The sequence below is a fragment of the Pollicipes pollicipes genome, unplaced genomic scaffold (assembly GCF_011947565.3).
Source record: "Pollicipes pollicipes isolate AB1234 unplaced genomic scaffold, Ppol_2.1 Scaffold_4740;HRSCAF=5597_pilon_pilon_pilon, whole genome shotgun sequence".
NCBI classification, from domain to species: Eukaryota; Metazoa; Arthropoda; class Thecostraca; order Pollicipedomorpha; family Pollicipedidae; genus Pollicipes; species Pollicipes pollicipes.
Genome location: NW_023596545.1, coordinates 37425682 through 37438869, shown reverse-complemented (window position 1 = coordinate 37438869; position 13188 = coordinate 37425682). Strand labels below are relative to the sequence as shown.

At 56.4% G+C, this 13188-nt stretch overlaps 1 protein-coding gene across 1 annotated transcript; it reads left to right on the top strand.

Annotated features, from left to right (window-relative positions):
• LOC119099362 (dynactin subunit 4) lies at positions 1–13144 on the top strand. Its single transcript, XM_037222498.1, has 11 exons — positions 1–282; positions 587–724; positions 1692–1803; positions 4182–4311; positions 5160–5262; positions 6115–6217; positions 7485–7668; positions 8159–8258; positions 9640–9749; positions 10504–10632; positions 11261–13144. Exons 1-11 carry the CDS (start codon positions 154–156, stop codon positions 11478–11480), a joined length of 1458 nt encoding a protein of 485 aa, XP_037078393.1. The 5' UTR covers positions 1–153; the 3' UTR covers positions 11481–13144.
• The last annotated feature ends 44 nt before the right edge of the window (positions 13145–13188 follow it).

The window sequence follows — 13188 nt, the reverse complement described above, 5'->3', positions numbered from 1 at the left end:
GCGAATGGGATATCAGAATACGTTCGGTGCTTGGGCGTGGTTTACGTGTAGGTGCTTAGAGCGTTTTTGTGGTGATTGATATCGTAAAGTTTAGCGGCATAGGACAAACAGCAATATATATTTATATAATCTGAAAGGGAGGAAGACGAAGACATGGATCAAATCTTGTTATCGGATAGGGTAAAATACCTATGCTCCTGCGGTTTTCTCAAGCCTGTCTACCTTGTGTATTTCTGCCGGCATTGCCTGAAAATCAGATGTGGAAACTGCGTTTCTCATGAGGTATGATATCCTTGTAGACTGCTCTGGATAGTTGTGATAACAATGTTGAATCATTGGTTTGCTTGTTTCCCCTTTCCTTTCTATGCACTTTTGGTCATATGGTGATGCTCCTTCACACATGCACATAACTCAGAAGTGGTTTTATGGTTGGCCTTATGGTGGTCCCATAGTTCTCAATGAAGTATTTGCTGTGATTCAATCTGAGGCATCATCACTACCCAGTGATCCATATGCTTAGCTCAACAAGGTGTGAAAATAGTTCTTATTTGGTGTTGATGGGCTAATAGTTTTAGCCAAATTCCAGGTGGACTTTATGTACTGCAGTGGATGCCTGGAGATGATGTCCAACACAGAGGCTGGCCTGAAAAAGAACAGGTGTGCCACATGCAAGGAGTGTCCCTCATGTGGACAAACACTGAGCACCCGAGCTACAAGCATTCAGGTGAGCTTAATACCCAAGCTACAAGTGTTCAGGTGAGTGAGTACCTGAGCTACAAGCATGCAGGTGAGCTGGGCACCTGGGCCACAGGTGCTGTGTTTAGGTCAGGTGAGTGCCTGAACTACAAGTGCTCCAATGGGCTGATGAGTTGAGCACCTGATTCACAAACATTCAGGTAAGCTGCTGTGCATCACTTCACATGGAAAGGCCCTGATTGTCGGGCCTGGTAATGTAGTGTAGAATGTCTTTAAAATGGTAATTGTAGACTATACAATCTCATGGCTTGTCTCACATCTTTAACTGCTGCCAATGTGCTTTGCTGGAAGACTGTTTCCAACAATATTTGGTGCAATTGCCTGCACATAATGGCTTCACTTGACCTATATTTGGCTATGCTTCATTGCTTTTCTGGTGCACCTTCAGCTGGCTTTTTGGGGTGACAACAGCACACACCAAGCATGTTTGTACTGATTGTAGTGATTGGCCTCATAAAAAGGGTAGAAGTTTTGTGCTATGTTACATAGTAATCATTTGTTATTTCTGATCTAAGCATTCTATCCTAGTGGACACAACTTTGTTGCCCGGGTCTCAACATTGGTCTTTGCATTCACTGCCCCACCATCAGACATGTGTATGTAGTGCTTGCTGTGCACCACCGTCATGTATTAGTGGTTGTGTTTATATGGATGCAAGGATTCAAGTCATCCTGGCAAGTCACTCTTGTGAGTCAAACTTGATGGCCACCCTTACAATGATGACTTCCCAGTCTATTGGTGACATCACAGCTTGGCTTATCCTCTGACTGTTCTGAGGTACAGAAGCACTGATCACTCTCTGAGCTGAGGGTGGCACGTTGTGCTTACAATCCCACTACTAAGCTGCAGCTGCGGCCAAGTCGCGGGACGGCGTCTGCGCGTGCTGTGCGTCCGCCCCCTCCCCCCTGGCTGACCGCCGGCTGGCCATCCGGCAGGCACCCAGCATGGAGGACCCGACCAAGATCGTGGCGCGCAAGGTGTACTATGTGGCCTGCGGCTTCTGTCGCTGGACGTCACGTGACAGCGGCCTGCCCGACCAGAACGTCGGTCAGTGTCTGGCGGCGTAGTGCTGTCACCGGCCGGGCGGCGCCGATCAGTAGTCTGACGGCTTAGTGCCGTCACCGGCCGGGCGGCTCCGGTCAGTGTCTGGCAGCGTGGTGTTGTCACCGGCCGGGCGGCGCCGGTCAGTGGTCTGGCGGTGTGGTGTTGTCACCGGCCGGGTAGCGTCGGTCAGTGGTCTGGCGGTGTGGCGTCAAGTTAAGCAAGTCAGAATGAATGACAACATAGTATTGTCCTTCAGATCATACTAAAATGACCTTCCGGAATGAAAATAAGAGAGCACAAGAATGCAAAACCTATGGTAATGACTAAAGTTATGACATAGGCCTTTTTCCTGTTCAGTGCCCAAGTAACACAGAATGACTGATGGAGAAGTGTGTAGAAGTATTCGTTAATAACAACAACGCATGCAAGAAAAGAAGCCCAGCATACATTGTCCCTGGTGCATGTGTCACTTTGCTGTGCCATTGACACACGCACCTGTACATCGCGGGCCAATGCATTGCATAAACGAGAACCGAGCAGAATGTGCATAACACAAGTCATAAAAACTTCGCAGCACACATTCAAAGGTACGTGTAATTGTGATAAGTCCAGCGTCGTGACGTAGTGGCGTTTGATAGGTCTGTCTCGGTCTCATTTACGTGACACATTTAACTCATTCACAACACAGCTGGCGGTGCTCCGGATCGGACGAGCGAATCTGGTCAGTGTGGTTCGTAATGATGAGTTGGACTTCAAACATGAAACATGTAAAAGCTAAACAAGCAAGCAAGTTAAACCGTGCATCAGCTTAAGATTTTCAATTGTAAGATGAACCTGGTCCATTTCAAACGGCTCGACTGAGCCATCTCGTGTTGCCTGCCGCGTTACTATAGTCTCCCTCATCTTCACTCTGTATAGCTATTTCGCCCCTCGACATCCTTGAGTGCACTGATGTCTAATGCGCTCGAACCGGCCTGCGAACGTCATCATCAGCGCCGGGACCGATGTCTAGTCCGATGATGATGGCAATAAGTGGATCGCTAGTCACCAGGAGGCGGTAGAACTGGTCCACTACCGGTTGTGTCCGTTTCAGGCCTCCCGCATTCCCTAGCTATACATGTCAGTAGGCAGTGAAGATGACTCGATCACGTCCGCTCCATAAACCAGCGCCTTGTGTACTGACGATGGCATAAATTACCACTGACACAGTGACACGAACAACTAACTCGTGCCCGTGGCGTATTGCGCGCACCTATGAATGTGGATAGGTGGGAATAAGGCCAGGGCAGACAGGGTGGACCGGTTTTGGGCCGGAGCCACACCCGCCGCCTCACAGGGTTTGCTGACGTCTGGGCACGGATGACGTGCCGGTATGCCATCGTCTGATGTGTCGCTTCCCCCTGATCACGGCTGGTCAGCCACCCAGTCCACCCTCTCTCTGAAATGTCTTTGTGCCATTTTGTCCCGTTTATTGACAATCGCTTTGCGTTTTGAAACCGCCGTGTTGGTCTAAACTGGCAGCGCATATGATACCCAAATGACGCGCTCGAAAGCCGCAATCCAAACATACACCGTCGAGGGACCAAAGTGGCCCGTCTCCGTGCGTGCGACGCGAGCTGAAAGCGTGTTCAGGCCAGTCGTTTCCTTCCGCTTCGCTTCGCACACAGTGCAAGACGCACTGCTCTTGGTGTCTGCCAGAGCAGTGGTGACTCGACAGAGTCGCGCGGCCGACCGGTCGGCTGGACGCCGACTTACTAGAATCCGCATCACGCTGTGTTATGAGGGTTCTAGTAAGCAACAAGACCTGTTCTATCGCTGTAACAATTTTTGGAGACTGTCCCTCACATGCTGTCAAGCATCCTGAATGCAGTCAAAAGTGGACACCGGCAGTGCCTTTTTGTGTTGATATCCATTACTTTTATGTTCTATTTGTATTTCAAATGCCACACATGTGTCTCAAAATCATGACTTTAATATCATTTGTGTCAAATTAAATGTCATGAATATTAAAGGCACGCTCTGGTTATCCTTTTGATGCCGATACATGTTGTGCTAAAAATCTCTTTTTTCCTGAATACATGACAAACCTGCTGTCAATTTATGGCCGCCAAGATCAATCGGCTCAAGCGACTGAAAGTGGTTCACAGGATCTGATTCATTCGGCGTAAGTAAGCAACGAAAGCAGGTAGTTGGCCAGTCATGCATGTCACTGGCCAAGCATGTCAGGAATAAAGTGAGATTCTGGCCAAATATGAACCAGAATTAGCACAGTGCGCACCGCCAGTGGGGCCGCAGCAGTGTCCATCGCCTGAGCCGAGCCTGTTTGAGAACCCCACCTGTGCGTGGCGGCGGTCCGTCTGATGCTGCTGTTGGCCCGCCAGCGTCCGGCACGTGGACGGAGTTTGAGAACCCCGACCGTGAGAGGCTCAACACACTGCTGGACAACTACCGCGCGCTGGCCATGCTGGAGAAGGTGCAGAAAGAGCAGCGCAAGTACGGCCGGCAGGACACGTGAGTCAGGACTCGTGCACTCGCGATTCGCGGTGTCGAGCAGAATGACTCGTGTCGCGCGTGTGGGAACTTGTGCTGGGTAATAAGGGAGCGGCCCACGGTAATGAAAGGTGACACCTGTAGGGGCTCGTGATACCGATCATACGGCCGTCACGGCTGTGACGTCACGGTGGCACGCCGCTGAAAACATGTGGCACACGGCTGAGAGCTCACGACTCTTGGGTGCACTGGCGACTCTTGGGTGCACTCGCGGCTCTTTGGTGTAACACGGACTCTTGAGTGCACTCGCGACTGTTGGATGTTCTCATGACTCGTGGGTGTACTCTGACTCATGGGTGCGGCGTGCGAGTAGATTGTTATGACACGCGAATGGAAGCATCTCTTGAGGAATCGGGACTTGCGACACGCGAAGGAAGGACCAGGAGCGATGGTTGCACTGGATTTACTGGTCAAGCTCCTGGCGCTGTCGTGTTTCATTGGGGTCTCATGGTTGGTTCACGTGTGCTTAAAGTGTTTTACGTCGAATGACATTGGAATGGGCCTCTTGTGAGCGATGGTTTTGTGTTGGTGAGGTTTTCTGGTCGCATCATTTGTGCCTTGTTTGTGTTCTCTCTTTTTCGTAAGAATTGGAAGCATTATTAACTTCGCCTATGTTTCGCATTGTCGCTCGTGCGACACGTCGACATTTTTGAACCATGAGTCGTCCCTAGTCCTCCCTTGCGTTTGATAGTGAAGCGTACTGGAGGTACCTAACGCGTGCACTGTCTGTGTCCCGGCGCGGCCAGCGCGGACTATCGTCGACAGGCCATACTCTTGACTCACTCACCTCTCTTTCTGACCCGTGTCAGGAACCGGCGTTTTCTGGAGAGCAAGGGCAAGTTCGGCGTGCTGGCGCGGGCCACGCGCAAACAGGCCGGCCTCCCGCCGTCGCGCAGCCTGGCGCTAGCCAAGGTGAGGCGAGCCCCTCCTCCAGCCCCACCGCCCCACCGCTCCCTTGTCCCACCGCCCCACCACCCCGTATCCGCGAACGCTGGCGACCTGGGACCCTGGGGTTATCTTTTGAGTGCTAGGTTTGCAACATGTAGTGGATTGGTGCGTAACGGTTTAGTAGGGATTGTGGCCTTATTTTTACAATTATCTTTCCGGACTGCTCACGACGTCATAAAACTCAGGTTTGCAACATGTAGTGGATTGGTGCGTAACGGTTTAGTAGGGATTGTGGCCTTATTTTTACAATTATCTTTCCGGACTGCTCACGACGTCATAAAACTCAGATACGTAACTGGATGTAGCGTTGGGGAACCGCGATCAGTTTAAGTCAGCTGATAACCAAATTTAAGCGTAATTTGTTAAATTACATTGTCTGCGTAGCTGACCACAGCCTCGTGTAGCGGATATACCTCGCGGTTCTCACCGTGCTGTTTTTCCAGGCCGCACTTTTCGGCGGGGGAAATGTCCTCCCACAGACTCAGGCCTGAGCCCCACACAAACCATGTAGCTGCCTTTTGGTGTCCTGGGCGGGCGCAGTAGCGACAGGCGTGTCTTACCGAGGACACCTGTCCCCCCGACTGTAGGCAGCACATCGGAGACCTCTGTCTCGCATCGGCGATGTCACGCCCCTCTTGCGGCCCCCCTCAGTGAGAAGCAGGCGCAGGGGTGCGAGTGACGCGACCCCCCCCCCCCCCCCCAACACCTGGAAACCCAGCTTTAGCACGCTCAGACGCAGCGAGATGGGACTTGACTGACCCGAACGCGGCGGTGATGCTCGCTCCGCCCCGCTTGGACCGCTGCCTCCATCGGCAGGATATGGACGCCAAGACTATGCAGGCCCTGGAGGCCGAGCCGGCGGACGAGGCCGAATCGCTGCCCGAGGAGCTTCTCACCGAGCCACTTGTGCTGACATCTGGTGAGAGATGCGTGCACTGCAGTCGCGCGCCCGCCCGCCAGTCGGCCGGCGCGCCGCTATGCGGTGCTGTATGCGTAGGGTGCCTAGAGCCCAGAATCTGCACGAGACAGGCGGCTAAGCTGGAGGGTTATAACCGTGCCGATACCGTATATAATACCCTTTTAACCGTATATTTAACCGTATAACTGTGCCGAGTGCTAGATAAAATGTATTATCACCAACACTGGGAACCAAGAACATTGTTCGAACCTCACGAACCTCCCAACCAATGGGCTTCTTGCATCTGAGACCACTCGCGGCTTTTCCCTGTTTTTTTTTTTGTTGTGGGGAGTGGACCCCTTGTTTATTCGTCACATTGAACACAGCTTTGAAATGTCGAGCATTGACAATATAACCAATGTTTCCATGACATACCTGGACCTATCGGCACATTGAAGGTCGATAACTGCCGGCGTAAAAACTCGTGAATTCATGATGTGCTGAAAGCCTTCCGTCCGTCACGTGCTCTGCACCGCATAATGTGACTTGTGGGTGCGGCCGTGCTGTGTGCGGCGCGACTGACGGCCGCCCTCTGGCCGTGCTGTGTGTGGCCCTACTGACGGCCGCCCTCAGACCGTACTGTGTGCGGCCCTACTGACGGCCGCCCTCTGACCGTGCTGTGTGCGGCGCGACTGACGGCCGCTCTCTGGCCGTGCTGCGTGTGGCCCTACTGACGGCCGCCTTCTGGCCGCGCTGTGTGCGGCCCACTGACGGCCGCCCTCTCGCCGTGATGTGTGCGGCCCGACTGACGGCCGCCCTCTGACCGTACTGTGTGCGGCCCGACTGACGGCCGCCCTCTGACCGTACTGTGTGCGGCCCGACTGACGGCCGCCCTCTGACCGTACTGTGTGCGGCCCTACTGACGGCCGCCCTTTGACCGTACTGTGTGCGGCCCTACTGACGGCCGCCTTCTGGCCGCGCTGTGTGCGGCCCGACTGACGGCCGCCCTCTGACCGTGCTGTGTGCGGCCCTACTGACGGCCGCCCCCTGACCGTGCTGTGTGCGGCCCGACTGACGGCCGCCCTCTGACCGTGCTGTGTGCGGCCCTGCTGACGGCCGCCCTCTGACCGTACTGTGTGCGGCCCTGCTGACGGCCGCCCTCTGACCGTGCTGTGTGCGGCCCGACTGACGGCCGCCCTCTGACCGTGCTGTGTGCGGCCCTACTGACGGCCGCCCTCTGACCGTGCTGTGTGTGGCCCGACTGACGGCCGCCTTCTCTGGCCGCCAGCGACGACGCTCGACCAGCGGCTGGCCTTCCCCGAGTTCCAGACGCCCCGGCACGACCTGCTCCAGCCGCAGCACAAGCACGCCGAGCTTAAGCGCTCCATGCGCTGCCGCTACTGCGACCACAACCTCAGCAAGCCCGAGTACAGCGCCATCAGCGTCAAGTTCAGGATCCAGCTGAACGCTTAGTGAGTCGGCGGCGTCCGATGGCGCCTCACGCCCGCCCCCCCCCCCCCCCGGCTGTGATGACGTCACACCGTGTGTGGAGCTGAGGCAGCATCGCCTGGGATGCTGTCAGTTGTGCTGTGGGACGGTGCAGCGTGCCGGGCTGTGGTGTGGCGCAGTGGCGATGGATCGGATGTACGGGCGTTCCACCTGCTTGGCTAATGAACACCCATTGGCCTGATGCAGTGTTGTGTGACGTGTAGTGATTGTGTTTCAAGCCATCGTTTTGTGACTTGTCACGTTGACATGCGCCATGCGGTCGGAACCGACTGATGTAGCACGGAGGTGACGACGGAGGTCGCAGACACGAATACCTTCTGTGCCAGCTGGCTTGTGGCGTGCCGTACGCCATAGGGGGCGGTTGAGTGTGGAGGCCCCGGCCTGCCGGTCCGGTAACGCGGGTGTCCCGGCCGCGCGGGGCCGTGTCGTGACGTCAGCTTCCCTGCCCGGCAGCTACCACGTGCCGGACGTCAAGATCCTGTCAGTGGGCGAGCTGGTGCCTGGTCAGGAGACGGAGGCGGTGCTGACGCTCTGCAACCCCACCAGCCACCCGGTCAGTGGGTCGTCCGGGGCTGACTCCCCCCCCTCCCCCCCCCCCATCTCCATCTCTCCCCAGACCAACCCCATCAGCCACCCGATCAGTGGGCCCGTCGGGGCTGCCCCCCCCCCCCCCCTCCACCCCAGACCCACCCCATCAGCCACCCGGTCAGTGGGTCGTCCGGGGCTGACTCCCCCCCTCCCCCCCCCCCATCTCCATCTCTCCCCAGACCAACCCCATCAGCCACCCGATCAGTGGGCCCGTCGGGGCTGCCCCCCCCCCCCCTCCACCCCAGACCCACCCCATCAGCCACCCGGTCAGTGGGTCGTCCGGGGCTGACTCCCCCCCCTCCCCCCCCCCATCTCCATCTCTCCCCAGACCAACCCCATCAACCACCCGATCAGTGGGCCCGTCGGGGCTGCCCCCCCCCCCCCCACCCCAGACCCACCCCATCAGCCGTCCGGTCAGTGGGTCGTCCGGGGCCAATCCCCCCCCCCCATCTCTCCCCAGACCAACCCCACCAGCCACCCGGTCAGTGGGCCGTCCGGGGCTAATCCCCTCCCCCCCCCCCCACCCATCTCCCTCCAGACCAACCCCACCAGCCACCTGGTCAGTGGGCCATCCAGGGCTAATCCCCCCCCCCCCACCCATCTCTCCCGAGACCCACCCCATCAGCCACCTGGTCAGTGGGCCGTCCGGGGCTAATCCCCCCCCCCCGCCCATCTCTCCCCAGACCCACCCCATCAGCCACCCGGTTAGTGGGCCATCCGGGGCTAATCCCCCCCCCCCCCCACCCATCTCTCCTCAGACCAACCCCATCAGCCACCCGGTCAGTGGACCCGTTGGGGCTGCCCCCCCCCCCCCCTCCCCCTATCCCTCCCCACCAGACCTCGGTGCTGAGTCACGAGGCCGGGGAGCGGGACGCTGAGTTCGACCCCTGGCAAGCGCGCGTTGTGTTGGGAGATGCGTTCAGCGTGGTGGGTCCGGCGGGCTGGAGGTGGTGCGCCGGTGGCTGGTCAGGGGTGGGGGGTAACGAGGACGCGCGAGCTGACCTCTTCGATCAGCTGCGTCGTTGCCAGTGGACCATCCATGTTCGTTATGTCTGACTGGAGGCGTGCTCTCGCCTGCTTTCCCAGCACTCCGAGCTGATTCGCAGGCTTCTCTGTTGGCCTCAGACATGTGTGCAGTCGGAGACGTGTTCTGCCATTTCGCTGCAGTCGGAGACGTGACCCGCCATTTCGCTCTCATTCTTCTTCAGTTTGTTCCGTCACTATACTCCGTGTGCTCACTGCAGTTCCTGATCCCAAGATCAAGCCCACAGAAATTGCGGTCAAGTGTATGCAACCAACCGCGAGAGATAAAACTTGCTGACGGTCGGGCGCATCTGGATCCACAGATGGCGATCCGTCTGGAGACGTATCGGGATCCGGACGAGGAGGAGCTGCGGGAGGATCCGGACCCGGAACACAAGGAATCGTCTCTGCTGCGACCGGTCACCCTGAAAAGGTCAGGAGAGCGGATGAGAGCGGTGTGAAGGTCAGGAGAGCGATGTATAGGTCAGGAGAGCGATGAGAAGGTCAGGAGATTGGTGTGAAGGCCAGGGAATTGGTGTGCAGGCCAGAAGAACGGTGTGAGGGCCAGGAGAACAGTATGAAGGTCAGGAGAGCAGTGTGAAGGTAGGAGATGGGTGTGAAGGTCAGGAGAGCGATGTGAAGGTCAGGAGAACGGTGTAAAGGCCAGGAAAGCAATGCGAAGGTCATGAAAGCGGTGTGAAGGCTAGGAGAATGGTGTAAAGGTCAGGAGAGAAACATGAAGGTCAGGAGAGCGGTGTGAAGGTGGGAGATAGGTGTGATGGTCAGGAGAGCAATGTGAAGGTCAGGAGAGCCCACTGGTGAGGTGTTCGAGCCTGGGCTGTCCCATCATGGTTTGCGTGCGTGAGTGGGCGCAACACCATTATACATTGATGGGAGGGGAAATGCGCGCCGTAAACGGTCGTTGGCGGGGTTTTCTTTACTGCCTGATCCACTATGCTCCTGCAAAGTATCGCTCTTGCGTTGCGGTAAAGCTTTTTACATCCAACTTGGCTCGTAAAGGCGGTGCCGGGCGATAGCTTGGTTACCACTCGACATTCACCATGCCTTAGCATGCATCACATGAATGTCGGGGCAGACTGGAGCCAGGCGTGTACGGGCAGAGGTGCCCTTGGCCTGTGACCTCCGTGGCATGGTGATTTGACCTTGACCTGTGACCTCCGTGGCAGGGTGGAGCCGAACATAGTCCAGACGGCGGAGCTGACGCTGCCGGAGGCCGAGATCGTGCTGGCTCCGCGGGACGACTCTGCCGAGTTTGACGAGGCGCCCACGTCGTCTGAATTCAGAGACGACCCCAGGTCAGGACATGCACGGCGCCAGATTAAGGTGTCATGCTGAGCCGGTTCAGGAGTTCAGATGACTGGAGAGCCACCCATCGCATTATATAATGAGTTAATGGGTGATTTAATTATTGTTCAATCGGCTGTTGTAAAATTCAGGCCGTGCTGCTTGCGCATCGAAACGGGTGCATGTGAGTTTGCCGCACAGTTCAGTGTGAGAAGTGCTTGTCTGAGCCCTGCTGGCTGATTGTGTCCATCAGTAAATAACCGCATGCTCGCTAGTGAGCATGCTCAGCAACGTACGGCTCGAAAACGCGTGGCTGCAATGCATAACACGCAGCGGTGCGATGTGAAGGCTATGGGACGCTTCACCGTTCGGGGTCCCCCCCCCCCCCCCCCTAACAGCAATATGAAGCGTACAATTGTACCGCAGTGGATCGTGACGGAAAATACAGCTGCCTGTCTTCGTCGTTAGTAAGAGACGTGGTGAGGGCTTTAGAATCTTGGTGCCTTAACAGTACATCGCAGTGAGTCGTTTTCAGCGCAAAATGTGTGGCGTGTGTGGCGGTGACGGTGTGGCTGATGGGCTGGCCGGGCGGGCCGGCGCCCCAGCTCCGCGACTGACGCCGCCGTCGGCCCTCCTCAGCGTGGTGGTGTGGCGCCAGGCCAACAAGGTAGCGGTGCGTCTGGCCGTGCGGCCGCTCCCCGCCGCCGGCGCCGGCCGCGCCACGGCCGCGCTCCTGCTCCACTACCGCTACACCAACACCATCGTCACGGCCGAGGCCAAGCTGCCGCAGACGCTGCAGCTGCGCGCGCGCCTCATGGTCGATTTCGGAGACGTTCACGCTTCCGAGTCGCACTGCTAGGGCGGCTTTGCGGTCGGCCGGGGTTCGGTGTCCGCTGCCGGGTCCGGCCGCCAAGTTCGGTGACGTCACACGTGTCGGCGGTGCCTCCGTAACGTCACACGTGCCGGCAGTCCCACTGCTCGCTGGTGTTGGCATCTGCTCTGCTATTTGTGAGGGTTCTAAGTTGTATGGCTGCACTCCAGCCACTGAGCCTGGCTCCTCGGTGCGTTGACATCACTTAGTGGCATGCTCCGGCTCCGCAAAGCCGCTGACACGCTGCGGGGTGACGGGCGGTGTAATATCGCGCACCAGTCTGGTTAAGTCTATCGTCTGGCAAGTTGGCAGCAGCTGCAAAGGCTAATCGTAAGCAGTGTGTCACACAGTATCTTGGTGTGCTTTCTGCAATGTGGGCTTTTGTCTCTGGGGGCAATAACACTTTGTAGTGAACAGCTAATATTTTTAATGCGTTCTTGTAGCCGTGTTGTACTATTTTCGTAACGAAAACTTGCAGTTCCAGCTCTGCTATGAATCCTTCCAACCGATTTGAAAAAGATAGGCACTGAGAAATGTTAAATGGGCCTAAACTAGTGAAACGTCATCCAACGCCTTGTTTGCATGCTCAGGATGACCCTGGTATTTAGTCTGTCATTTTTTGCTTTAACAGGGTTCGTTGGACGTTGTCCCGTCCACTCAAATCTGTCGTTGTTTCCGTGGCGCTACTGGCCTGTATAAAGGTAAGCTATGCTCTAAATTACTGCTTCTTGCGGTTTGTGTCTGCTGTCACCAGTTCAGCTTTGTATGCGGTTCGCCACGTGTTGTTATCGGTACACTCGGATATGAAGGTGGGTAATTTTAATGAGATCAGCGGCGGCTCCTTCCGACGTGTTCCTGGCCGATATGGCACGCCCTTTTCACCTCGTGGAGTGCAGTGCTGTGTGAGTCTCGTTCAGACCGACCGCTAATATTTCGCCCGGGACTTTCTGCCCCTCTTTTCGAACAACGGCCCCTGCTGCTTTGGCGACTGACACCGCACAATGTAAACTTAGATGGCTGCACTGATACCAATATATAACGGCACTTAGAATAGATGGACCGGGCGGAATCCACTTTGACGCGGAGCCATGCACTGCTCTATCTCCAGTCGCACAGTGTAGTCGTCCGTGCCTGTACGCGTGTTCACGGCGCGTAGTGCTCTGCCGGCCGTGCTGGCTTGCGGTGCGTGTTCTAGCCAGCTGGTGTTCCTCCGAGACATCACAAGGCTCCGTGACACACTGTTGCTGTGATGTTTGCATTGTTGGTGGCCTGCGGCCAGCTGTCACGGACCAATGAGCGTTCGGTTGCGATGCTGCAAAGTCCGCCAGTTGGTCGGCGGCCAGCTGTCACGGACCAATGAGCGTTCGGTTGCGGCGCAGTAGAATCCGCTAATTGGTTGACGGCGGTCACGGCCCAGTAGTAGGGCTCTTGTCTTCCTTGCCTGTTTTCTAGCAATGACACTGGTCCGTTTGGTTTGTGATAACTTTTCTGTGGGCGGACTGACGAGTAATGCCGGGTTACGTTGGGCTATAGTTATTCCCTGTAAGACGGTATGAGAATCCCGCATGTCGGCCTAGGCACTTGCAGTGTTGTTGCTTGCTAACGATACATGGTGTGTCATGTGTGCTTCAATAGCCTCAATACACGCATTAATTGCCTGTGCTATGACTGAGGCTACCTTTGGCCTGATGGTGAC

Excerpts from the sequence above, each read along its gene's own strand:
- LOC119099362 (XM_037222498.1), top strand. The coding sequence starts at position 154 with ATGGATCAAATCTTGTTATCGGATAGGGTAAAATACCTATGCTCCTGC. Across the intron at positions 6,218-7,484 it reads GCCACTTGTGCTGACATCTG|CGACGACGCTCGACCAGCGG; the intron begins GTGAGAGATGCG and ends TCTGGCCGCCAG. Across the intron at positions 10,633-11,260 it reads GAATTCAGAGACGACCCCAG|CGTGGTGGTGTGGCGCCAGG; the intron begins GTCAGGACATGC and ends GGCCCTCCTCAG.